This window comes from Aplidium turbinatum, chromosome 5, assembly GCF_918807975.1.
Source record: "Aplidium turbinatum chromosome 5, kaAplTurb1.1, whole genome shotgun sequence".
Lineage (NCBI taxonomy): Eukaryota > Metazoa > Chordata > Ascidiacea > Aplousobranchia > Polyclinidae > Aplidium > Aplidium turbinatum.
This window is the reverse complement of record NC_137476.1, coordinates 24310464-24335734: the sequence shown is the minus strand read 5'-3', so window position 1 is coordinate 24335734 and position 25271 is coordinate 24310464. Positions and strand designations below refer to the sequence as shown.

The 25271-nt window shown below is 38.2% G+C and overlaps 1 protein-coding gene across 3 annotated transcripts; it reads left to right on the top strand.

Moving 5' to 3' along the window:
* Positions 1-207: 207 nt before the first annotated feature.
* On the top strand, positions 208-25028 carry LOC145770076 (tight junction protein ZO-1-like). 3 transcript variants are annotated; one of them, XM_082581665.1, is made up of 33 exons: positions 208-296; positions 3944-4114; positions 4897-4999; positions 8326-8591; positions 8948-8998; positions 9107-9187; positions 10266-10377; positions 10798-10921; positions 11072-11178; positions 11587-11764; positions 12173-12248; positions 12477-12707; positions 12933-13192; positions 13543-13762; positions 14030-14193; positions 15001-15096; positions 15198-15280; positions 17035-17254; positions 17536-17636; positions 17812-18003; positions 18244-18379; positions 18495-18553; positions 18671-18828; positions 19002-19148; positions 19376-19456; positions 20678-20734; positions 20868-20909; positions 22350-22442; positions 22769-22885; positions 23328-23588; positions 23868-24073; positions 24313-24396; positions 24676-25028. In XM_082581665.1, the coding sequence occupies exons 2-33, from the start codon at positions 3945-3947 to the stop codon at positions 24771-24773; spliced, it is 4374 nt and encodes a 1457-aa protein (XP_082437791.1). In that variant the 5' UTR covers positions 208-296; position 3944; the 3' UTR covers positions 24774-25028. The 3 variants fall into 3 exon arrangements, with proteins under 3 accessions (XP_082437791.1, XP_082437790.1, XP_082437792.1); XM_082581664.1 differs by having other exon boundaries at positions 24313-24450; XM_082581666.1 differs by lacking the exon at positions 19376-19456 and having other exon boundaries at positions 24313-24450.
* The last annotated feature ends 243 nt before the right edge of the window (positions 25029-25271 follow it).

Below are 25271 nucleotides of genomic sequence, written 5' to 3'. Positions count from 1 at the left end.
ATACAAAATACACAGAATTCTAACTATAAAGAATAATCTTTTAATATTTCAGAAGTAGTAAAGGAAATTTTACCTTGCAGCACAGATTTTTGCATTCGCCCACCTCTGACGGTAGTAGTAGTGCTTGTAGTCATTTTTGAACTTGATATATTTTTGCTTGAAGTTTATTATAATTAACTGCTTTATCTGTGTTTTTATTTCAGCGTATTACATTTCTAAACTAGTTTCTGCAAAATAGACTTGACTGCTGTACATAACAAAACTTTCAAATCGTGTTAGGGCACAAAAGGCAGAAGGTGAGTTTTCTTGTTTTTTATCCTTTCTAATCTAATGAAAAATCATGTCATTTTGGCTTTAGCTAAATCTGCTATGTTAAGAAATATTCTTTATTGTACGTCTATGTTGTGGCCCTTGTGTGGTTGTTAGAGCAATATGAGGAAGTAGTTGACTTGTAATCAGGAAATACTGCAATGAGTGAATTTTGTTTGATGATTCAAAGATTGTGTGAATTAATTGAACGAGGTTTTGTCTTGTGATGTACTCATCTATTGCATTAGTGTAAAACAATGGTGTGATCAATATCAGAAAAACAATTTCTTTATTGAATAGGCTAGCCTGTGACGTAACTTATCACTTTGCTGACAACATGTTCAAATTGTAGCCTACTTATTAACAACTTAGAATTAGTATTATTCTTAAACCTACTAATCTAGTAAATATACTGAGTGTTTATAAAGCCATATTTCATGTGTACCGGTATGTAGGGGTGTTCAATTTCGATTTTCGACTCGATTTCGATTAAGGTGATATTCGAAATTCGTTTTTCGTATCGGACATATTCGAAATTATAGCCGCCCTTTCGGCTGTACGCGGTTGAAAGTAACGCGAGTGGCACGAAATCTGTCTTGTCGCATTTTGCAAGCAAAAAAAGACTTCGACGCATGCGCATCGTCGATCACGTGACTATCACACGCTCTCGTGGGTCCAACGGCCAGTCCTGCACCAGGGATGCCAGGTTGGCATTTTTAATGCCAAATTTCTCTCAAGAATGAAGATAGCTAGGTTGTGCAATAGCAGAAAGTGTAGGCTGAGCTTTGTCGCAGTTTTATCCATTTTTTACCGAATCCATAGGCGCCTAAGCGGTGGGGGCAGGGCCGTAGCCAGACCGCAGAGCAAGAGGGGGCAACTTTTTTTAGGGGGGGCCGAAAAAATTTAAATGGGCAAAAGCAAAATCATTATCATTGTAGCTGTTGCCCGAGAATGTTGAGATTTTGCCAAGAGGGGGCAACATTTTTTTCAGGGGGGGAGGCCCCCCTTGACCCCTGGCTGGCTACGGGCCTGCGCATATTTCTGTGTGGGGGCAATTTTTTATGCTGTATTGATACATAAAACAATAGATGAACTAGCGATCGGCAGCAGGAAAACACTTTTTGAATGCAAACCGCAACAGCTTTGCGATAAATAATCACTAGAACGAGTTGCGATGCTACAATCCAACACCAGACAACAAAATCTGTCATTTTTACATTGATTTAATGTCTGCAGACGTTGAATCAATGTAAAAATGACTGATTTTGCTTCCTGGGACATAGCAAAAATCTACCATTTTGTGTCGATTCAATGTCATCAGATGTTGAATGCACCCAAAAACAACATAATTGCTTACGTAGACAGAGCGTGCATTTAGCTTTATGCGCTTGCAAACATACTCGATGTCGCTTTCGAGTCGAAACCTCTGTACAGTGAAATGTCGCGGCAGTGAATCGCTTGCTGTGAAAATGAACTTGAAGTGTTTGGGATCCCAGCGACCTCGGCTCCAGCGGAGCGATCGTTTCCAAAAGTTGGCCTGACCATCACGAAGCTGAGATCCCGACTGATGGGTGACCATGTCGATCAGCAACTTGTGTTCATAAGTTACACCAACTTGGGCCTGGAGCTGTAGACGTTATTCTGTGTTCTTTTTTCGCAAATTTTCATGGCTTTTTTTAGCGTTTTCTAGCGAATTTTCATGTCGTTTCTTTCAATAAAATCACATTTTGCAGTTTGGTGAATAGTTGTGATATTCGAAATCGAAATTCGGAAATCGAAAATAAATTGAATTTCGAATATTGAAATAATCGAAATTGAACACCCCTACCGGTATGTTATTTTCATCATTTATCATGAGGTGGCAGCTGACTGGATGATCAACTGGTCTTTTTGTTATCTCCTGGTTATATGGCACATAACAGTTTATGACATATAATATATCTGTTAATATTCTTACAATAAATACTATTAATACTACAAAAAGTGCTCAATGCCAAGAAAAAAAGCCAAGCAGATCAAACTACATCTATAATTATTTCTATCTAAAGCCTCTACAGTTTATTTTACCCTAAAAGGGGATCATCAGAAGGTCCTTTCAAAGAATGAAATCAGACTCTAGATGTTTTAGACAGTAATAACTATGTTTGATCATATTATTCTTATGTTTGTGATATAGCCTATGACAAATAAACTGATTCTGACTGTTCGAAGTAAAATAAGAATTTTGCTCACCAAACACTTTAAAAAGTCTAGTTTTATCAACTTTTCTATATACACAATATAAAGCATAATTTGTTAATTTAATAAAGCTAATGTTAATTTAATAAAGCTTAAGTTAATAAAGCTTTGATTTGTTAATTTCTTTCATGGTATGTAAAGATAACAATGTGGTGCTTTTTCAATAGGAAACTACACAATTGCAGTGCTTTGAGTTGTATGTATGAGCATTCTTTGAGTTGTATGTCCAATAAATTTGTAACCAATAGCCTAGAGTTTAGTAAACACTGAATCAATTTAAAGATTTTTAGTATTTCTCTATGGAATTTCTTATGTTTTGACATGAGTGGTGCTCTTTTGTTAATTGCTTTTGCTCATTTAAAATAGACCGCTGCATTCTAACAGCATTCCTTAATATTGGCCATGAAAACTTTCTTCCATGCTTTTTTTCCAATAAACCATTATTTACATTGCTCTTTATTAAATGAAATAAAGTTTCAAACTGTACTCCATGCATTGCCTGTTAATAATGTTTGGGTGTGGCAGATATCTATTTGCATTGTCTTTTCTCGCTCATGAGTTATTGTTTGGTGTTCAGTTCTTTGTGTTTACTGATTCTAGGAAGAAACTTTTTCAAACTTTTAAGCATTTAAAATGTTTTCTTTTTTCTGACATCAGTTTTGTTTGCCAACAGCATATTATAAAGTATTACTTTATGGATACCCAGCTAAAAAGTGGCTGTGTTTACATGGTTTCTACGTCTCCTGACTTTGAAATGATGTTATATATAATATAAAAGGCAGCTTTGGCCAGCTTGGGCACCGTTTGCATAATGAAGTGATTGACAGTCAGATATGATCTCTTGCAAAAGTCATATATACGGCCCAAAATTGCATAGCATGTACATTAGGCTCAAATTTATAAATTATTATTACTTTATTTGTGTAAATTAGTGGTGTTTTTCGTGCATTGCAACAAACAACATTACCTTCAACAACTTTTCGAAATACAAGGTCCAGCAAATGACAAGTTAAAGTAACCCTTAAAGTGTTTTATGAGTTTGCCTATGAGCGAAAGGTGACTTGGATTTACCCCTCATTAGTCTCTCTTGGAAAATGGCATATCATCTCACATTGAAACTGTTTTCTCTGCTTATCATATTGAAGTAATGCAGTATATTCTTGCATTTGAAATGTTACGAAACATTACATTATTTCTCATTAACAATCTTTTCTTGTAAACCATTTTAAGATTTTTTAGCCTCATTAATCTCCAAAAAAACTTTGTTTTTGTTTATACCGCTTTAGTGGAAGGATGCTTGTACCATTTAAATATAATTTATAATCACCAAATTGAAATCAAATCGCATTTCAACTCAACACAATATACTCTTAAGTCTAGTGTGTATCTATTGCAGGATGGATGAGGTTATATGGCAAGAGCATACTTTTGTTATTGAGAAAGCTCCTGGGCTTGGATTTGGTATTGCTATCAGTGGCGGACGAGACAACCCTGGAGTGCAATCAGGTGACCCATCGATCATCATTTCAGATGTTGTAAGACAAGGTCCAGCAAATGACAAGTTAAAGTGAGTACCAGAAATTTATTTTAACTTATATACGGTACAACAAACTGCACATAAGTAACACAATGTGCTATTTTGATTGTGATACCTCTGCTCAAACTCATTACAGTACAACAAAATCTAAATTCAGTTATGAATTTAATTTTCCAACGTTTTATCGCTTTTTTATTTCCAACGTTAATGCTCCCCTATTCATTTCTTCTTGTTTGATTAGCACATGTTTTTTTCTCAAACCTGTCAACTTTATCCTTGTATCTCGCTTAAAGGTTTTTTTTCAAAGCAGCTTCTGTGGCGGTTTGAGGCTGATCAATACAGTAACATAAAAGTTCTGTTATTTAGACGAACGTTCGTTTCATATTTTTTTACTACTTTATACGTTTTCTCAAAATCTTGAGTTTTCCTGGTGCCGGTAATGCAGTACTTTGACTGCTAAAATTACCGATAAGAAGCTGAGCTGCTAGCTGTAATTGTTATTATTTTCATATAGAGATGAAATAGTTTTACTTGTTTGGTTGCATGTGGTTTGCTAGCTTTTATGTGACATTTCACCAACTTCAAACTTGTATCAAGCAATGATGAAATCACGTTTATGCAACTGCAATAACTTAATGATTTTCTCAAGCTGACTCAAGTAGAAACTTTCTGTCAATTTCAAGTTTTATATTATTGGCTGTAAATTATTAATTATTATTGATTTGTTTGAAGTTTACAATACCAAACGCTTATGTTTGGTACGCTTACGCTTAACGCTTACGCTTACAAAACCCCCAATTTTTAACTTGCAGAATCAACGATATTGTAACGCGAGTTAACGGCAAACCGATGTTTAATATGGAACACCGACAGGCTGTGAAAGAACTCAAAAACTCTGGCCAACGTGTGGAGTTGGTGAGTATTTTAAAGTTTAAACCCAATCGGCAAATCAATGCCTTTTGCATTGATTCGATGTCTGCAGACGTTGAATCAATAGTGATTGGTATGCTGGCTGGGAACTTTAGTATGTTTGTTGATTTTTCCGCATCAAGACAAACTTTAGGTTGGCGTTGCCTCTGCGTTTCGCAGCATAGACACCTGCCCGGTATCATTCTATTATGCATTGCATAACACAAGACAGAATTTTTTTTGTTTATCTATCTTACTCAGTGTTTCCGTATGTTTTGGGGTCGTTGATGCCGAATTTGGTGCTAGTTTTTGTGTAGTGTCAATGTTTGGGAGATATTTACAAAAAGCGTTTTCACTGATGTTTAAAAATTAGTCAAAATACTGTGCATTAATTTAAATTGCAATTTTATTTAAAGTGCTGTAGAAATTTTCATCACGTATATATATAATAGGTTAAAATTTTGGCAGTTTACAACTGGCCACATTTTTTGGAGAGTTGGGCTGGTGGCTAAGTTATTGTTATTTCTTACCTAGTCAGTCGTTGAAGGTGAGGAGTTAATGTTGTTTAGCATGTTTTTAGATGGTTTAATTTGGTAAAAAAATAAATGAAGTGCCCAGTGACCCAAGGTGGATGGTTTAAGCTATTAAATTGCACATTTTGTTTAAATGAAAGATTGCAAATCTATGAAAATATTGCTGGACTTGTCACAATACAAGAATCACAATTGGGACATATTATGTGGAAATTAAAAAATGGTCGCTTTCTTGTTGGGTTTGCAAGACCGCTATTCCAAACATTTGTTTATTCAATTGTGGAGTAAAAGAGCAGATGAGCAGCACCAGGCCTACTTGGTAAAGAGTGGTCAATGCGCAATTAACTCACCCCGTCTTCCACAATGTCAAAAACGAACGCTACCTCTCATTGAATGGAGTGAAGTATTCCTTGGGCTTGCTAAACAGTTGTAAAAGCATTGGGTCCAGGAAGTTGTATCTTTAACCACATTCGCTCATTGTTTCCAAACCTTTCTGGAGCTAAAGTATAAGGGTGGAATATTTGTTGAGCCCCAAATAAGGAAAATGTTTGCATCAAAATTCAAAAGAACTGCAGGAATCAATGACTGCTTTGGACAAAAAAGTGCATGATAAGCTTTTCGAATGACAGTGAAAGGATTTCTTGGCAACTATAGGAGAGAAGACCACGTTATTGTGTCAAATTTAATTGTAATTGTCGTTCAGTGTAATAATTGTTTATTGGACGCCAAGTGTAGTTTTTCTTGAAGCCCTGTTTGCAGATTAACTAGAAACTTCAACCACACACCACACTACTGATAACGATCAACTTGTTTTCAAACTCGATTATTTTTACACGAATGCAATAGTGCATTGATAAAGCCGGTCTACAGATGGAATAAAACTCTAATAGACGAAGTGTAACATCTGTCCACAAGTCAGCATTGTGTGAAATTGAGATACTGAAGTTGGTTTTGCTCAGTGGCCTGTCTTCTGTTGCCAACCAAACATTAAATGTCTGTTGTAATTTCAAACACCTATCAGTTTTCAGCGGCTATCTTCACATGTGTACCCTCAGGCCACCGCCAAGCTAACGATTTTATTTGCGCTTAACTTGCAAATCATTTTGAGTTATTTCCAGTCAGCAGAGTTGTTGATTTTACATCGTTTTAATATCTTGCCAAAAAGAACAACTTTGCTAGCTGGGTGAAGATTAGACTTGCAAATCTATCACTATTATTATCCTTGTGGTATCTGAGCTAAGCTGCCAGCAAATATGTCTTTTGACTTCGATTCAACAAGTGCAGGAAAACATTTCATATGCAGATATCTGCTCAACTAGGTTCGTTCATACCTCTTTTGTAAAGGGCTTTGTTTTGATGTTTTTAAAAAGCGATCTTTGATCATTGACAGCTTGAGCTTACAATCTTGAAACTTAAAAATATTTTGATAACAACCTTGTTATTGAGTACGCCAACAATCCAACATAGGCTATGCAAAATTGTGATTTTGCTGTTTGTATTGTAATTATGTACACAAGCCATAATGATGTGCTCTATGATACTCCAGCACTATTCTCCTTACTATTGCATCATGACGGTATTTTCATTACGTGATATCTTTTTTGGTGGGTCACGTGGTTGACTAACATTCAAATATCGTAAAACTGCTATTTAAATGTTTAGTCTTGGTTGATTAGTCACTTGAAAAAAAATCCCATATTAAGTCACAACATTTGTTTGAAAAATAATAGGTTTTTATGTCGTCATCACAGCACGCTTGTTTAAACATACCCACCTGTGTTTTTTGTTTTCAAATATCAAACGTCCTGTCTAAAGCTGGGCCGTATTATTAGCAAGGTAATAAAATCAAATCATACTCGGACGATAACAAACCATGTTTAGAGACTCAACGTGACCGTCCACCAGGCATCTAGTTTAAAGCATAAGACGTTTTTCTAGTGTTGATGACCTTAACGGTTCACATACGGAAGGTCGGAATTAAAGAAGATTGTCAGTTTCAACACCTTATCGCAGTTGACCTCAACCATACCAAAAAAGCGCACTATGCTTCAAAGTTCAAATGCTTTTGACGTAAACTCTGACAAATTCGGTTGAACTGAATATTCTTTCGTTTCTTGCACTAGTTTCAACGTTCATCTAATGAAATTGAAAGTAAAAGCAACAATAAACAGGATCGTTTATTGCTTCATTGTGAAATTTTATTTTGTATGTTATTCGCTCTGAGCATGCGCATTGTCATGGTGCGTGAAACGTCAGTGAAGCAATAAACCATCCTGTTTATTGTTGCTTTTACTTTCAATTTCATGAGATGAACGTTGCAACTAGTGCTAGAAACGATAATTGCCCTGATGAACACCCAAACTTTTCAGTATTCTGAATATTCGTTGTCGAAAATCGTTTCGGTTTTATGTTGTTTTTGTCCAGGCTATTTTGCTGTGAGCCAAGTTTTCATGACTACTATTCGATCTGATTTTAATTGGACGCTTTAAATGACTTCATAGCCTCGGGGGAATTATGAAGCTTGTATTTCATACAAAACGCCATATTTAATAATGCATACACGTTCATAAAGCTCAGGTATGCAATGATTCCTAGCAGCAAGCAGTAAATCATGGGATTGAAAGCGTCCAGAACCAGCGAGATTATTTGATTTATGCCACAAAGTATATTTAAGTTATTTCTCGTCTTACCTACGCCTTTTTTAGAGAAGCACCCCTTTTGTAAATGTACCGGTACTAAATATCAATGAAACATGACGGTGGTGTGTGATTATTGTTAAATCGTAAATATCAACGGCAGACAATCAAACGGAAGGTAATGGTGAGGGTGTCCACCCCTCCTCCTGGACCGCTGAGCCGCAGCCGAAGCCGCGACTTTGACTCACTTCCGCGGCATCGTTCACGCAGTCGCGACTACGACAGAGGGCGCTACCGATCCAGATCACGCAGCAGGGACCTGGATGATGATCGACGACGTCACCGCTCCAGAAGTCGCGATCTTGATTCAAGAGACCGAAGACGGCCGCGAAAACGCAGCAGGAGTAGGAGCAGGACTCCTCCTAGAAGGTAACATCAGTCTTCTTGCTTAAAACGTAGAAAAGTTCTACCATTGTTACCTGGCTTCTTCTTCAATTGCCTTGCCTGAAGTAGGCATTAACGGCCTCGGATGAATAGTAATCAAACCAAGTATTCTTATTATATGTTGTATCATAGATTGCTTCTGCCTTGTCGTTGAATGGTTTCAGATGAGTTTGTCTTTGTTTGCCAGGTGCCCGCTTTCTAAAAATTTTACCAGTTATAGAGAGATGCTCTAGGTTTTGCTTTCTTAGTTATTACTTGGTCTTAAAGTACCGACATTTTTCCACAAATTAAATCTATATATTTTTAATTCCGTTAATTGAATTTGTCTTGTTTTTTTTTAGAGGACGCAGTTACAGCAGATCTCCTTCTTATTCAAGAAGAAGTTATTCAAGGTGAGTTGGCCTGTCGTATTCCATTCTCTGCCAATTTTTGGAAAACGAACTATACTATTGCAATGTAAATTTTACTTCCTGTCGTTCAATATCTATATATACGCACAGAGGCAGCAGCCCGTCTTATCGGCGCGGACGATCCAGGTCCAGAACACGTTCACGGACACCTCCGAGACGACGAAGCAGAAGGTATTTCATAGTTTAAGTCTTTGCTATGAAACGTATCACACAAACATGTATGAGGCAATATAACTAAAGAAATCCCAAGTAACTAATCAGTTCTTTTCATTGGTTCGTCATTTTGAAGGTAACTGTTTGTTTCACGGTTTCATTTGTCTTTCGACCCAGACAGCAAATCAGTCATTTTTAACATTGATTTATCGTCTGCGGACAATGTCTGATTTGCTGTCAGGGGGCAATGCCTTTACCAGTTGACAAACCACTTCTTTTTTTAAACTAACCTAACATCTGCAGACGTTGAATCAAAACGCAAAAAAGTAGTGACTTGCTGGATGGGATATTTCTTGTTCTTTTTCCTACATCATGTCTGGTGACGTTGAAACAATGCAAAAAAAGCAATTTTGGCTCGCTGGAGTCGCGGTCATGCTCGGCTGGTTGTTCGTCTGCGTCAAGCTATTTGTGCGTGTATTGAAGATTCCAGATGGCAAAACTCGTCATTTTTACATTGATTCAATGTTTGCAGACGTTATCTCTTAACTGGTACTTTCCGGCAGCACTACAACGTTTGAAGGCATTTCTCGAAGTTGTAGGCTACTTAGTTTTTTGCATCTTAGCCTGTTTGATTCGCATACTTTAAAGTAATTTAAACTTCCACCAATTGTTTCGTTTGTTTATTTTGTAGCAGCCGAAAATCGGTCATTCGCTTGAAATTTCTTTGTGTCACGAGCAAGACTTCCACCTACTGCAGTAGTTATTTGATTTTTCCTCCGCCGTTGATACAACTTAAGATCTTATATTTTTAGTATTGCAATTTAGCCAGTTTTATAAAGCTTTACTTTTATCTTTGCCCCTGACCCAGTCAGCACCTTGGTCCATATCATTGCAAAAAAAAACAGTTACTGGTTGGGAAATAGCTTGTCATCTTATTCAAACCTTTGTTTATTTGTTCTTTTAAACGTAAAAGTGACCTATTTGACCGCTATTTCAATTTCCGTTGTTTACCTTCAGCGCCGTATTTTTTTTTATTTTTGTAAGTGATGTTGCTTTTTCTATACATCTGAGTTAATCAATTATTTGTCAATTTTAGCCGTCCCCGGAGCAGAAGTCCTAGTTTCTCGGCTAGCAGTAGAAGCTTCAGTCCCCCCCGAAGAGACTCTCCCCCGCCACGAATGGAGAAACACAAATCGGTCGAAGATCTTGTTAGTAACCAGTTTTATTTTGTGGCATTTATTATTGGCAGTTGAGTACCTAACTAATATAAACTTCCAAGACGCAAAAATACGACGCAATATTTTTTGCATTATTGAACATTTGGCTTAGTAGACCTGAAAGTAATGAAGCTAATCTTGGTGGTTACAGTCAAGCACGTTATTAACTTTCTTGCCAAAGACAGGCGCGTGCTCTTGAGCTGTGTCAAACCGGCGACCTTTCATGGTGTTCAATGCTTGCTGGGCAAATCACTGTGAAACACTGCCCGACTCCCAAGGCAACAAAACTTTCGAACTTAACGTAAACGTTAACAAAGACCTTCAAAAGAAAACTTCACACACTTGAAACAAACGTAGTCATTGAGTTGTATAGTCATAGTTAAGCATAGTAATTGAATTTTCCTTCAACAGAGAGCCGACATTTCTCCACTCTCCCCCGATCCCGACAGTGCTGTTGCCGATGGAGACATGATGGTCTTCCCTGTCAAGACCCGAGAACCGAAGACCGTTGTCTTAAAAAAGACCCGTTGGAACAGTAAGTACTTTTTCAAGTGTAAAATTTAGCGTCGCTTTACCGTTTTTAAACGTTAATCGACACTAAACACCACATTTTCTGCTTGTGCAGATCTTTCGTTTGGTGATGTAATGACTTGTGCAAAATATAATCGACTTTATATTTCAACAGATTCATACGGCCTGAAGCTAGGCACGAGGATATTCATACAAGACATACAGCCCGGTAGCTTGGCTGACAAAAGCACAGAAATCAGTGCAGGAGACACCATACTAATGGTAGGTGTTCATTTATTGACGAGTCACTTAGCCAGTTAGGAATAAATTTAATTCATCCTTTGCATTTCGTAAATTGACGGAAGGACTAAAAAGGGAGAGTTTGGATAGCTTATTCAAATAGAACATAGCAGACTATTTTAACGTTACCAAAGAGAAAAGTTTTTTTCGTTTTAAACTTATTACCGCATCATTGAAATGTCAGTCCATCACATAATTATCATATCGGCGATTTTGAGTACCAATTAAAAACTGGTGTGTTCCCAACCAAAACCTGTTGAAACCGGTTTCAGCAAAATCAACCAAGCATCGTTTCTGTCATCGAAGATTCACCATTATATTGCTTTTGGGAAATTTAAACAGTCTGGATTTTGAGCAGCCACAAATTCAATTCGTGTCTTGATGTTTTAGATCAACGGCCGCAATGTTGATAATAAATCTGTGAATGAAGCCATCCAAGTCATTGGTCTAAGCAAGGACAAGGTTACAATGCTCGTTAAGAAGGAGGATGGAGGTACTGTGTCCCTCCCCGCAAGTCGCTTCAACAGTTCTCCTCCTACCAAGAAGCGTGATGACAGCTTCAGTGAAGGTAAGATGCTGGTTTGTTGCTAAAAAGAGTTAGATTTGGAGAAACTGCTTTTAAATCGTTTTATAGTTGTTGTGGAATCACTTTTAACTATGCCACATATTTCGTCGCCGTGGCAACGGTGATGTGTTCTCTTTTGATTTTGATGTTAGCCGACAAGTTCTTTCAATTCGTGTTTGTAGCTGATTCATAACATTTAAAAGAACACATTTTTTCGCTTTTTTCATTCTTGCACACAACCTAATTTTTTCATATTACTGACGAAATGTAATGTGGCTGCTTTGCACTGGTACAAAGTTTCATTGAAAATTGTCTCCTAACTTTTTGTAGCTGAATGTAACATTTGTATGAAGAATAGCATGTTGATATTTGATCGCAATCGTTTTCAACACCCTTTAATACTCTTTGCAGTTGAGAGCCGCCATTCAAGAACTCGTCATTCTCGATCGCGAAAAAGTTCCACTTCAAAAGAATCGATTAAAATCGAGTTAGTAGACAGAACATTGTGGGAGCTTTTCTTTGAAAGTAGCATTTTTTGAAGATGTTTTTTTGTAGTTTGTAGCGTAAATTCACAAACTTTGCTTGCAACGTAATTTAATCAAATATAGTTTTCTTAGTATATCATAAGTTTATTTTTTATAGTTTATATTAAGCAAGTACTTAATACGTGTTTTCATAACGCAGTCTAAAGATGGAGAAACATTTTGCCTTTTAGGGAAACTCATTTGAGTTCCGAACCACCTAAAGTTGCTGCTAAGCCTGAGAAGAAATTCGGAGGAATCCAAGTCCTCCCATCTGGATCAGCTGCCCGCCCTTCTCGATCATCATCATCATCGTCGTCCAGTGCTCGGGACACTCCTGAACCGGCTCCAAGGTCCAAGGAGGTCGTCCACAGAGAATATTCACTTCCTCCTGGACCAAGCGAACAAGACGGACCAATTTTGCCGTAAGTTTTGTAAATAGTGTGGCGTGGACTGTTTTACTTTTTTTGTTTTTATCATTCTCCTACCGCTGGTAATGCAAATGACTGAAGAATTCAGTCTCGACGACATTACGAAACGTTAGCAACTCAGCTGGAGTCCGAAGACGTTGAATCGATGCAGAAATAGAGATTATTCTAACTGGACTTGCAGTTAATAATGTTTATTAACCCATTTTTTTTTTTTTTTAGGCCAACAGCGAGACAGATTCTCTTCGTGAAAGACAAGAGTGTCGGAATTCGGTTAGCAGGAGGAAATGATGTAGGTATCTTTGTGGCCTCCGTGCAGGAGGGGACTCCAGCTGCTAGGCAAGGATTGAGGATGGGAGATCATATTTTATCAGTGAATTCCGTCAACTTCCGCAACATCATTCGTGAAGAGGCTGTCCTCACCCTGATGGGGCTCCCACCTGGAGAAGAGGTCCGGATCATTGCACAGCCACAACCAGAAGGTGATAACGTGCAAGATAGTGATGATGATAATAATTTATTTCTCACGAGTTGGGTACAAAGTAAAGTCAATAAAAGTCTCCATAATTGCCGATTTTCAGCCAACCGTTGCAAATCTTTCGGTCTGATTATAATAAAATAATAGTAATGTTCAAAATCGGTATTGTTTGAACAAAAATTGTCATTATTTAAAGTTTAAAACAAAAATTGTTTTAACAATACTTACATTACATTTTGCATTAATGTAATCAAGACAACTATTTTCTTAATCAAGGAAAGTATTTTAGGATTCCTAATGAATATAATTATTATTATTATTAAATTCTTCAACGTACACTTCCCTTGAAAACAGTTTACAAGAAGATTTTGGAACATGGAACTGGCGATTCCTTCTACATCCGGACTCACTTCAAATACGACAAGAGTGGAGCCCATGAGATGTCCTTCCGACAAGGGTCCGCCTTTAGGATCAGTGACACCCTCTACCAGGGAATGGTAGGATACTGGCTGGCTGCCAGGATAGGGAGGAATAACATGGAAATGGAGAGAGGAGTCATACCCAACAGCAGCAGGTCCCGATTTATCATTTTTGATGTTTATAAACTCTCTTGATGTGTTCAGCTTGCAAGTGCTGTTGGTTTTACGTTTTTTCATCATCTGCTTGTTGATACAAATCAAAATATACAAAATTTTGTCTATCGTTTGACATTTTCGCAGATAATTGTCCTCAACATCATCGCTCTCCATTAAAGTTGCTGCCACATCTGAGCGCAATGAAAACCAAACATTATCACAACAGATTCATGACGTAAACTAACATTGAAACAACGTAATTTCAGAGCTGAGCAATTGAAGATGGTTCAGGATAAGAAGAAGACCCAGATGCGGGACCGCAACAGCCGCGGGATTAGTCGTCGGTTGATTAAGAACCAGAAGCAGGACGTCCCCGCCACATCCGCCTCCGCCATGTTTCCGGCGTATGAGAGAGTGGTCCTTCGTGAAGGTGATCCTTACTATTAATTTCATGCAACTGAATGCTTGATTTCTTAAGTCAGTAAAGCTTTTGGTTGAGAGTTTGTCTTCTTGAACCATAGGGATAAGAAGCCAAATAACTTAAGCAAATTTAACATATTTAAGTTTATTACAACATCTACAGGAAAAAAACTACATTGAAACAAATTTCGAACGTTTTCGACATCACATGATACTTCGGGAATAATATACAGTAATTTTATCAATATCTAAACAAATTTCATTGGTTAAATACTCAACAAGATTCTCGTGTTTAGTTAAATGTTGAGCTAGTCAAAACCACTGTGCAGTTTTTTTCCTGTTGATAAAGCTAAGTCGTTGCTGAGTGTTTTGCCTGTGTGCACTAGACATGACTAATTTTTCGCACTTTCGCAAAATTCAAACCGACAAGTTTCTGGTTTTGGAAGTTGGGTTGCTTCGCTTGTTTTCGTAAACGGTGCAAAAAATGTTTTTTTGTTGTTGAAATATTTGATGGCGTGTGCTTCCTGCAAATTTTTCACCATCAATTTTGTTGAGTTTGAATCCACCCGATGAAGAGAGGTGAGATGTTGCTGGCGAGACCGCGCAAAATGAGGATGGAGGTTTCTACTGAAATTCCTATTGTCAGTTGGCACCTCGTTGCTTTTAGACTTTTTTGAAGCTTTTTATGCTTTACATTCCTGCAGTTTATTAATTCTCATTTTTTTCTCAAGTTATTTCTGTGCAAAGTTGTAAAAATGAAAAGCTTTAAAGATTGTGCTCATCCCAAATTAATTTGGACTTGTCGTTCTCTCAACAGCTGGATTTAAGCGTCCTACTGTCATTTTCGGCCCTCTTGCGGATATTGCCAGGGAACGACTCGCCGGGGATTACCCTAACATGTACCAAGTTGCACGTAAGTCATCTTCTTAACGTCATCTCATTAAAACAACAGTCCAACCACTTGCTTGAATTACCTTCAAGTTACGTTGGATCTACATTCTACATCTCATGCAGGTAACGAAGGCACAGTGAGCGGTCAGAAGTCGAACAGGAAGGGAGTGATCCGACTCAACACTATCAAGGACATCATTGAAATGGTCAGTGCCGGTGTCTTGTGATGTTTGGACGAATAGAATCGTGTGTTTGCGTTGTGTAAGATTGATTCCTTTTTGGAGGAGGGCATGTCGCTGAGATGTTTCTTCTGCAGATGTCATCACCGATAATCAATATATTGAAGGTTTTGTTTTCAATTATACTTGAAGTGATCTTTCAATGAGGTGTCGCTGAATACAGCCGTTTTTTGAAATGTTTTCAGTGACGAAATCACTCTTTTTTAGTGAAACAAAAAAAAAGAATAATGAAAGCATCACTGATAATAATTAATCAGCGTAGCTGGTAGTCAACAAGTTTAGCATTGACAAAATTTATGACGATTTGCTTTCTAACATAAATGATCACAAATATACATGCTCGGTTTTTGTTGATCTAAGTAAAGCCTTCGACACCGTTGATCATGACATACTTTAAAAAAACTTCACCATTGTGGCTTCAAGGGCAAGTTTTTAAAAGTTTTAACATCTTATCTAACTAATAAAATGCAGAGTACAAAAATTAGCGGAAAGAATTCTAATTTCAATGTTGTTAAATGTGGTGTCCCACAGGGTTCAATCCTTGGTCCATTGCTTTTTCTTCTATATGTGAATGATCTTCCAAATGCATCCTCTTTCTTAACTACACTCTTTGCTGATGATTCAAACTTTCATGTCAGATAAATGTCTGTAATCTCTCCAAAAAATGGCAATAGAGAAATAGAAAAATTGATGTGTGGATGAAATCCAATAAGCTGTCATTAAGTTATAGTAAAACTTCTCATATGATTCTCTGCAATAAACAAAGTGCTGCAGAAAATTTTAATTTGGCAATCAGTGACCAAAGTATTGAAAGGAAGAAAAGTATAAACTATCTTGGTGTAACTTTAAATAAATGATTGCAATGGAAATGTCGTATTATTAATCTTAGAAAGCAGCTTGAAAAGGTCTATGATATAGCATTTAAGCTTAGATACATTGCTCCATTAACAATACTACAAACTTTATATTGTGCTTTGTTTCAATCCAAAATCCAATACTCGGTTATAAACTAAGGAAGGGAAAATTCTACACTACTTGCTCCAATTCAATTGGTACAAAACAAGTTTGTCCGATCGTGTCTATTTTTGCCAAGATCCACAAGTACAACTATTCTTTGTCTTGAATTTAATGTGCTCAGGATTAAAGATATTATTAAATGTAATGTAAATGAAATTCACTAGTATAGCACCCGTCAATACAACAATAATGATTTATATTTGCCATCTATAAAATCAAACTTCGGTAAGAAGATGCTATGTTTCAATGGAGTGTTAATATGGAATCAAATACCAAAAGAACTAAAAAAAAAACATCTTACAGTACTTTTCAATTTAAATAGGAATGTTTTTTTTTTTAATGTACACTGTACAGTAATCACTCCTAAAACACATCGTCTGTTTATTTCTTGCACATGGTCTTTATATTGCTTTGTTTTTGTTTGTTATTATGTTTAATGCCAGTATGATGTTCCTTAATTTTTGTGTTTTGCTTATATGTTGGGGTGACAGCTGATGTTGATGACATTTTGGTCTTTCGCTGCCATCCTTGCTCTGCAAATTAGTTTTATTTATTCACCATCAAAAATAAAAAATAAACTGAACCGAATGTAATTGCATCAATGTAAATTTGTTTTACATTGATGCATTCTGGCTGAAAGGAAATAGTATCAGTTGTCTAATGCGGTGGAGCCTTGTAACAATGACATGTCACTTTATACCCAGGATAAGCACGCCATCCTTGATATCACGCCAGCCGCCGTGGAGAAGCTCAACTACGCTCAGCTCTATCCCATTGTCGTGTTCCTGGAGTCGCCTTCGAAAGGCGCTGTTAAAGAAATACGCCAAAAGTTGGCCGCGACAGAAGAGGAAAAAAAGAAGAAGGCCGGGAAGTTGTATGACCGGGCCAACAAGCTTCATCGTGGATACAATCACGTGTTCACAGGTGCGTAATCTTTGTGTGTAACCTGACAACAGTTTTGCTAATTATCAAGTTTACGTTTTAATCAAACGTTATCTCAAAACCCTTGTTTCTTAGAAATTTCCTTGTCACCAGTTTTGACTGATCAACAAAGAATTCATCAACATCTCAGTATCAATTTTGAGTACTCAATAATCAAGACTTCTCCATGGCTGAGCCGCACATTGTAATATTATTTTTGAGCTCTGCTGCAGAGGTCGAAATTGATTCTTAAAAATGAATTTATTTTGCTCCATCTCTCGCAGACACCATAAGATTGACGGCCGCAAATGACGATTGGTACAGAAAGCTTCATTCCACAATCAAAGATCAACAAAGTATGCCTGTCTGGGTGTCAGAAGATAAGGTAAATTGCAGCTCCAAATTTCAAGTTTTGACATTCATTTTATCTCTGTTCATGTTGCTTTGATGCAAGCCCGAAAGTTCAATTCTGAAGGCATCAGTTGTTTTCTAACCACGAATTGATGAGTGAAGATGTAGCTTTTCCCAACCATGATGACTTCATTTTCCTGTGCAAATAGCTGGGAGGAACTCCAGAGGAGGCAGAAGAAGGAGTCACCGTTCCAGGAGACGACGACCAGTTCTCCTACGTGTCAGCTCCCGCTAGCGACTACAGCGTCACCACCGTTGGTTCGGACTTCAACAACTCCAGGATCTCAGATGAAGATGGTGATACAGATTCGAGGGATGCGAGAAATGTGGCAAGGCCGAAGGTGCGGTGCCGCTTCTTCAGGATGGTTGTAATTTTGTTGTCTCTAAACTTTTATGGTCATCAAAAGCTCTTTTTTTTACATTGTTTCAACGTCACGAGACGTTGAAATTATGCAAAAAGAGTAGCTTGCTTTCTGCTTTTTTGTTAATGCAATATTGCAATTTTTTACGTTTGCTTTGCTAATAGGATTGAAAGGAGAGAAATCTTTCCAAAATCTGAATAATAATCCTCTTCCTAACAGGCTCCCGCATCCACTTCCTCAGAAGAAGACGCTGGCAACAAATTTGATGATGATGACTTTGGAGATGCTTTAAATCCTTCCGATGATGAGCCTCCACCTCCCGTGGACAAACCGGTGCTCCCACCTCCTGCGGAAAGTAAGTCTTTAAATTGCATCAGTGAGATGCTTCTACCATCTAGCTTTCCTGATCTCAGCCACCCCTTGGTATCCTCCCAAACGCGTGTTTCATATTGACGATGATTTGCTTTTAGATCCCGAGCCACTAAGAGCGCCATTTAAAGACAAGAAGCTTACGCATCAACCTCAGCGGGTAAGTTTGTTTTTCATAACATGACCTCCTCAGGAGCAATAGAGTTAACATTGTTACAGCAATAAAAGTCACTAAGGAATTATATTAAGCAGAAATGCTCATCGAGTTGATCTTTAGGCTCCAAGCACGTCCAGTTCATCGAGTTCAGAAGATGAACCCCCCATCCCCACAATCACCCCTAAACCCCCTCAAGGCAGGGTCATCACCAAAGTGGAACCTCCTCGCGGGAAACAAGAAATCCCCGAAGGAAGGTTTGATCCAAAATCATTTTTGAAGTGAGTTTTGTTCAGTTACGCAAATACAACTACCCCGTAAGAAAATTACTTGATGTCTGTTTGTGCGAAGTAGCTTTCACCAGGGCTGTGGTCAGGTGAAAAAACTGTTTTGAGCCTGCTCTGTTTACTAAGAATGTGAAAAATCTTCAATTCCATCTGCGTTTCACTTGTAGAAGCCACATTCGAGGCTTGAAGTCCGTTGGAAGTCAAGATGATCCAGAACCACCCCCTCCAGCTGTCGAGCACCATTACAGGGACGAACCCCCGGCTCCACTTGCCAAGTCCATGCCGGCTTACAGCCAACCCCCGCCCTCTGAAAGGTGACCATTTTCCTGATCTTTCCACTTATTTTAAGCGAAGCATTTTATTAAAATAAGGTACCGTCGATGTTAAATCAGGTTGTGTCTTTCATTGTAATTTACATTGTCATCTCATGTAAATTAACATTAAACCACCGTAAAAGTATCACGGTTGACCGTTTCATGTCTTTTTACAACAATCACTCGCAACGTCTTCGATTTGACAAAACCGTAACATTTTGCAACAGCACAAATCAACAGCCGGTAGCATCATCATCCATAGAGCAAAGCAATACATTGTCGTATATGACGGCTAAGCCGTTCACAAGGTGACATTGCATGCAGGGGTGGACTTCATGTAATTTTTCATGGCCCTGCCAGGCCTTCATGTCATGGTGGATATGTCGTGGACATTTGATTACTTTTACATTCATTGAAAACTTGCCAATGCAAAAGTAATGAAATTGTTGTTCTTGTGGTGTCTATGTCGCAAGTCACAAGTGTGGTCTAGCACCACTAGATGTTACTTTGATTATCCGTATGGGGGGAGGGGGGGGTTCTTCTCTAATTCAAGCATGATTTTGGGCATCTTTTGTTGAACATAGTCAATATTGTTGTCGTTTTTTTATGATCGAAAATGGTGACTATTTCTTTCAATTGATTTTCTGTCGTCATAACATGCAATGCTCTCTGTACTACCAACCCATTTGCGGCCCAGCTGTGTTGCTGTCAGCCACTAAGCTTCTTTGTTGTGCTAACTTTCCAGCTTATCCTTCTTTTCCATTTTGATTGCGTATTAGCCAATGATGCTGAAGTTGTTGTCCGGTGGTATACTGAAAATTAAACTTGATTTTCAAAATAAGTTATTTTGTTTTATACAAGCTTACGTCATCGTCGTTTTTCTTTGAATCTTTTCATCATCAGCGTGCCACTAATTTACTATGACGTCATTTGCTTGGTCAGTTTGTGTCATTTTGAATCGAAGAATTTATCGTGCCATCAATTTGTGATTTTGAATGAAGTTGTGCCACAAACATGTGAAACCAAGAGATTTAGCGTCACTCGTTGTCATTTCTTTTAGGTCTAAATCATGTTAAAATTCGATGCTGTTGCTTTGCTTTTTTTTCGTGTGTTTGTGGCACGGCAAAGGAAACAATGTGCTGACATTTTATCAGATGGACTTGTACTTTAATCTGTGCCCACTGCCCAACTTATGCTATCCAAACATTTTGACCTCAACATAACATCAGGTTATCTGTTCATAATCTTAAAACATAAAATAAGTTGATTGTGTGGTTGAACATATGGGAGTTGCTAATACCATCCATCAGTCTTGCTTTGATTCTAATTTTGTTGGAGAAATCTGGACAGAAAAATTCGTCATTTTTACACTGATTTAATGTCTAAAACGTTGAATCAATGCAAAAATAAAGGATTTATCTGTCTGGGAAATCACCTCCGTTTTGAAAAAATTTAATGACGACGTTGCATGCTTGACACCGATTGAAATATTGTCAGATTGCGTTGTTTAAACGTTTGTTTATCGACAGGCCGCCGGTCAGCAAACCTGAGCCTCAGCAACCAGTCTACTCTCAAGTTACCAAACGGTGAGTGCCTTCAACTGTGAAACTATTGTGAGCTCTAATGTGTTGGCATCAAGTTTTGTTTGTCCATTTTTTTAAGCGACTATACGAAAATCCGACGTTGAAATTCCATTTTAAAACATTATTTTATCAACAGACCAAAACCTCAAGAAGACCAGGGTATGCCAAGAGACCGAAGGTTAGTCCGCAATCAAGTAAAAACCTGTTGGTTTTTTTGCATTGATTCAAGAACCGTGCTATCAACGTGACCTGACGTTGAATCAATGTAGAAGTGTCAGGTTTTATTCGCTGAATAACTGCGTGATTGCTGCCGGTTGTGTTTTGCTTTTTTTGGCAAACTTGCTTTGTTTTTCAAGCACTTTGGCAATACCTATTGACCCTTGCTTTCGTTGCGCTTGCAGGAGGTATGACGGTGATGTCATTGTGCTCAAGACGTCATCGTTCTTTGTATGACGTCATACTGCTTTTGTGTTTGCATACAATGTTAGCATTAAAAAGATCACATGGCATCGACATTGCCTCAACCGTAAAAAGTTGCCTTTGTTACGTCGTTTCAATGTCACTCCGACTGCAACCCAGACTGCAAAATCCGTTGTTTTACATTGATCAATGTAAAAATGACGGATTTTGTTATAAAAAGACTACCTGTGCTGGCTAGGGCCTTTTTTATAGCCTAAACTTGAAGGAACAGATGTGTGGGATCGTGTTCCGTCAATTTTTCCCCGAAAACTCCACAGGATTGCCAGTGGGAAAGAAAACAAGGGGGAACATGACACCCTCACTCCAGTGCACTTCTCAATCTGCCAATGCATGTCTTAACTCAGTGTCTCAGTTGTTCAAACAGCAAAAGTTACCATTTCCACATCGTTTCAACGTCGCTACATTAAAACGATGGAAAAACAAGTTTTGTTGACTGGGGTTGGGTATCATTTGTCACATAAAGTAAAATTCATCAAATAGACAGAAAGTGGTATCGTCTTGCTTGCTGGCTTGTTTTGTCTTGCAGTGTGCTTGTTCAGTGTGTTGTTGATAGATGGAATTCATCATTTAACTGTACACTTGTTGGCAGTTGCACAGCCACTTTGATATTATTTTCACGCTGAACGCACTTTTGAATTTATAAACCTGCCACAGTGCCACATGGTTCATCTGAAATGAAGTTTCTGGCAAATTTTCTAAAGAACATCAATTTCTAGCGTGGATGTTAATGTGTAGTTAATCAATAGCTACGCATAAAATAGGGCTTTCCAAATCTTTTAACCACGTGTCAGACAAGCTGTCAATCACCGCAACTGCCAACAACCTCTGAACTGTGGTTGAACTGTTACAAGCGATTTTTTTTGGATTTAACACAACTGCACATTTCGAAATACTTCTGTTTCAAACAGTCTTGTTACGTCATAAAAGTATCTGACTCCTAAGAGTTACTCCATGTGACGTCATCTTCTCAAAGCTTTATTCCTGTACAGTTAATCGTCTTCACGATTTGCCATGACAATTGTAAAGGCTGTTGCACTTTCTTTAAAACGTCCAATCCCACCAGTAATTACTCCGTGGCGTTACATCGTTATGACGAATAAAAATATACTTTTCAACCGTGCTTGTTTTGTATGTGCAGGGAAACCTCTGTTCGAGATTACGCGGGGGAAATCGATAGTTTCATCTCACATGATTCTTACAACAGACCGAACGCACGACCCCAGGATGGAAGGTAGGTGATCAATGATTCGGAGCTTGTGGGTTTCGTGTTAGTGATCTTTGCATGCCCTTTATTAATATGGATGCTGTATGAAGGACTACTGCAGGAAAAACACTTTTCAAATGTCTTTCTTTCGGCGACTCAGTATAATAGAATACAGTAGATCAATTTTGTGTCGTCTGTGCTACCGATGCAATAAAATCATCATCCGTTTGTCCCTTCTTTAGTAGATGAGACCTTGTTACTGCATTATGTAGTATTTGGCAATGATTTTCAATGTTTGGTTTATTCTCTGATGACTTCGATTAGTATTCTCATTTTTTCAGTTTTCTTTCCAGACGCTCACCCATCCGAGAGGAACCTTCTCGGCACGTACCTCCCCCCCAGCCGAAACCAACAACGAGCTATAATAGATTTGCCGGATCTACACAAGCGAAGCCCTATCAGCCATACAAGTTAGTGATACAGTATAAGTTTTTTTGTATCACACAAACTTCGAAATTTATACTTCACTTCGCATTTCCCAGATAGCAAAATCTGTCATTTTCATTTTTAACAAAAATGACAAATTTTTCTGTCTGGGTGATTACTTATTACGTCTTTTAAACGTTTCTTTGTTGTATGCAGCACTGTGGAAGCAGTGATGATGTTTGTAGGACTTTGGATATTATCGTCTGCAATTTTAGTTTAGCATGTGGAATGTGGATATTGTAGTTAGGTTTTCTATCTAATATTGATGCACTTCTACCACACGTTTTCTACCAAAGCTGCTACACGTAAGATAGGTTGCGTTTTTTTTTTACGTTAATATTTTTGATAACACATAGTCTTTTACGTTTGAATAACGTTAAACAGGAAATTTTGTCACTTTGTATTCAAATTTTTTATTTACTTCAGTCCTTCCGCGAAACCGGCTTACCAGCGACCTCCAGTAACAAACGGCGTGCAACAAAAGTCAAAATTCCAACAAGAACAATACAAAGACTACATGGGTCAGATCAAACCGGCTCAAGCCAGTTCCTCATACAACAATCCGAGGCCGTACAGCAAGCCAGCGCCGAAATTCAACAACGGAATGCCTTCTAAGGATCACATGTACGACAGCGGGGTGGAAACATACGATAGTGCTAAGCCAAAGAAAGATCCAGTGCCCGTGAGGTTGGTGGAGTTTGTTGTTGCTGCTTGACCTGCTCCACCGCGAACGATCTCAATGCACAGAATCTTCAGCAGAGAAGTTTAAATTCTCGCAGTGATTTTGCTGCGCAGCAGTAGCTTTTTTATTTTCTACGAATCTGTATTACTCGGCAAAAAGTGAAGGATTGCTAAAAGCATCGTGGAAACCGCCATCTTTTTAATTGTTTCATTGCAATTTGCAGCTTCTCACAATACAACAGCGTTCTTTTCCCAAGTCATAACTGTTTTTGATTTTTTTTTTAGTCCGTCTACCATAGACGAGGATGACCCCCAAGTGGTGGCCACTGCTCGAGGGGTTTTTGATAGCAACGGAGGGGTCCTGAGTTCGGTGGAGACCGGGGTATCTATTGTCATACCCAAAGGGGCGATCAGACCAGGGGTCAGGCAAGAAATCTACTTCAAAGTATGTCGAGACAACACCGCTCTCCCCCCGCTGGACAAGAACAAAGGTTGGTGTGCACCCTCGTGTAATAACTTGTTAAACAAACGAGCATTGTAAACTTGTCCACCCAGTCACGAGACCACGTTTGATCATTAATTGATATTGTCATCCTCACATAAACTTTTTCGATTTCACCAAGATTGCCGAAGCTATTGCAATTTCAAATTGGTTTAAAAATTTTAAACACAAAGTAATATATTTATTTTTACGTTATTATGAAACTCTATTTATTGTTTTATTTTTCAGGTGAAACGCTCCTGTCTCCTCTTGTGATGTGCGGACCTCATGGACTCCAGTTCGAGCATCCCGTGGAACTCCGCTTACCACATTGTGCGTCTATGACGTCAGACGGCTGGTCTTTTGCTCTGAAAACCTCCGACCCAGGTGTGACGTCACACCTGTGCATGTCACGCATGAGTTACCTTTTCATGCTACGTCATTCATTTTGTCGTTGTGACCTCATCTGCGCTGTAGCATGACAAAGTAACGTATGGCGTCCCCTGGCTCCCACCCCATCCCACTTTCCTCTTCTCTTTTCTCTCTTGTAATCATCTTGTTTCTCATCAAGGAGTTCACTCAACTAACTACTATTTACTTTTTTTCTCTCAGGTGAGCCGTCGCAGTGGCAGAACGTGAACGTGCCAAGCGAGAGCAACAACTATGAGGTTGGAAGCAACAGCGTCTCCGTTCTCATCGACCATTTTTGAAACTGCCAGTCTTGAAGAAGCTAGCTATCTTCCCCCGGGCACGGAGTTTGACATCCCGTTGCAAAGCAATTGTCATTTCCCAGCCAGCGATTTAGACCTTTTTTTTACATTGATTTAACGTCTGCACACGTTGAATTAATGAAAAAAAATCTGAGTTGCTTGCTACATTCCCCCTCCCGCCCGTCTTTTGACTTATCATTGTTTAAAGTCGCGTTGTAAATAAATTTTGTGGTTGAATATTCTTATGTACATTGTTGATGATCACAATGTGCCTATTTTGTTTTGTTATTTTGACAAAATCAAGCGGTACAGTTTGTGTATTGTGTTTGCAATTGCGTTCTTTCATTGTCAATTATACAATATAAAAACTCCAGAATTCTGTTTAGATTTGTTTATCGTTCATAATATTATTAATAAAAATGAAATGGTCTTGCGGTGTTCAAGACAAAAGTAATCGTAATATCTACAACACGTACACCTGATTCTGGAGCAAAATTA

Excerpts from the sequence above, each read along its gene's own strand:
- LOC145770076 (XM_082581664.1), top strand. The coding sequence starts at position 3,945 with ATGGATGAGGTTATATGGCAAGAGCATACTTTTGTTATTGAGAAAGCT. Across the intron at positions 17,255-17,535 it reads ATACAATCACGTGTTCACAG|ACACCATAAGATTGACGGCC; the intron begins GTGCGTAATCTT and ends CATCTCTCGCAG. Across the intron at positions 18,829-19,001 it reads GATCCAAAATCATTTTTGAA|AAGCCACATTCGAGGCTTGA; the intron begins GTGAGTTTTGTT and ends TTTCACTTGTAG.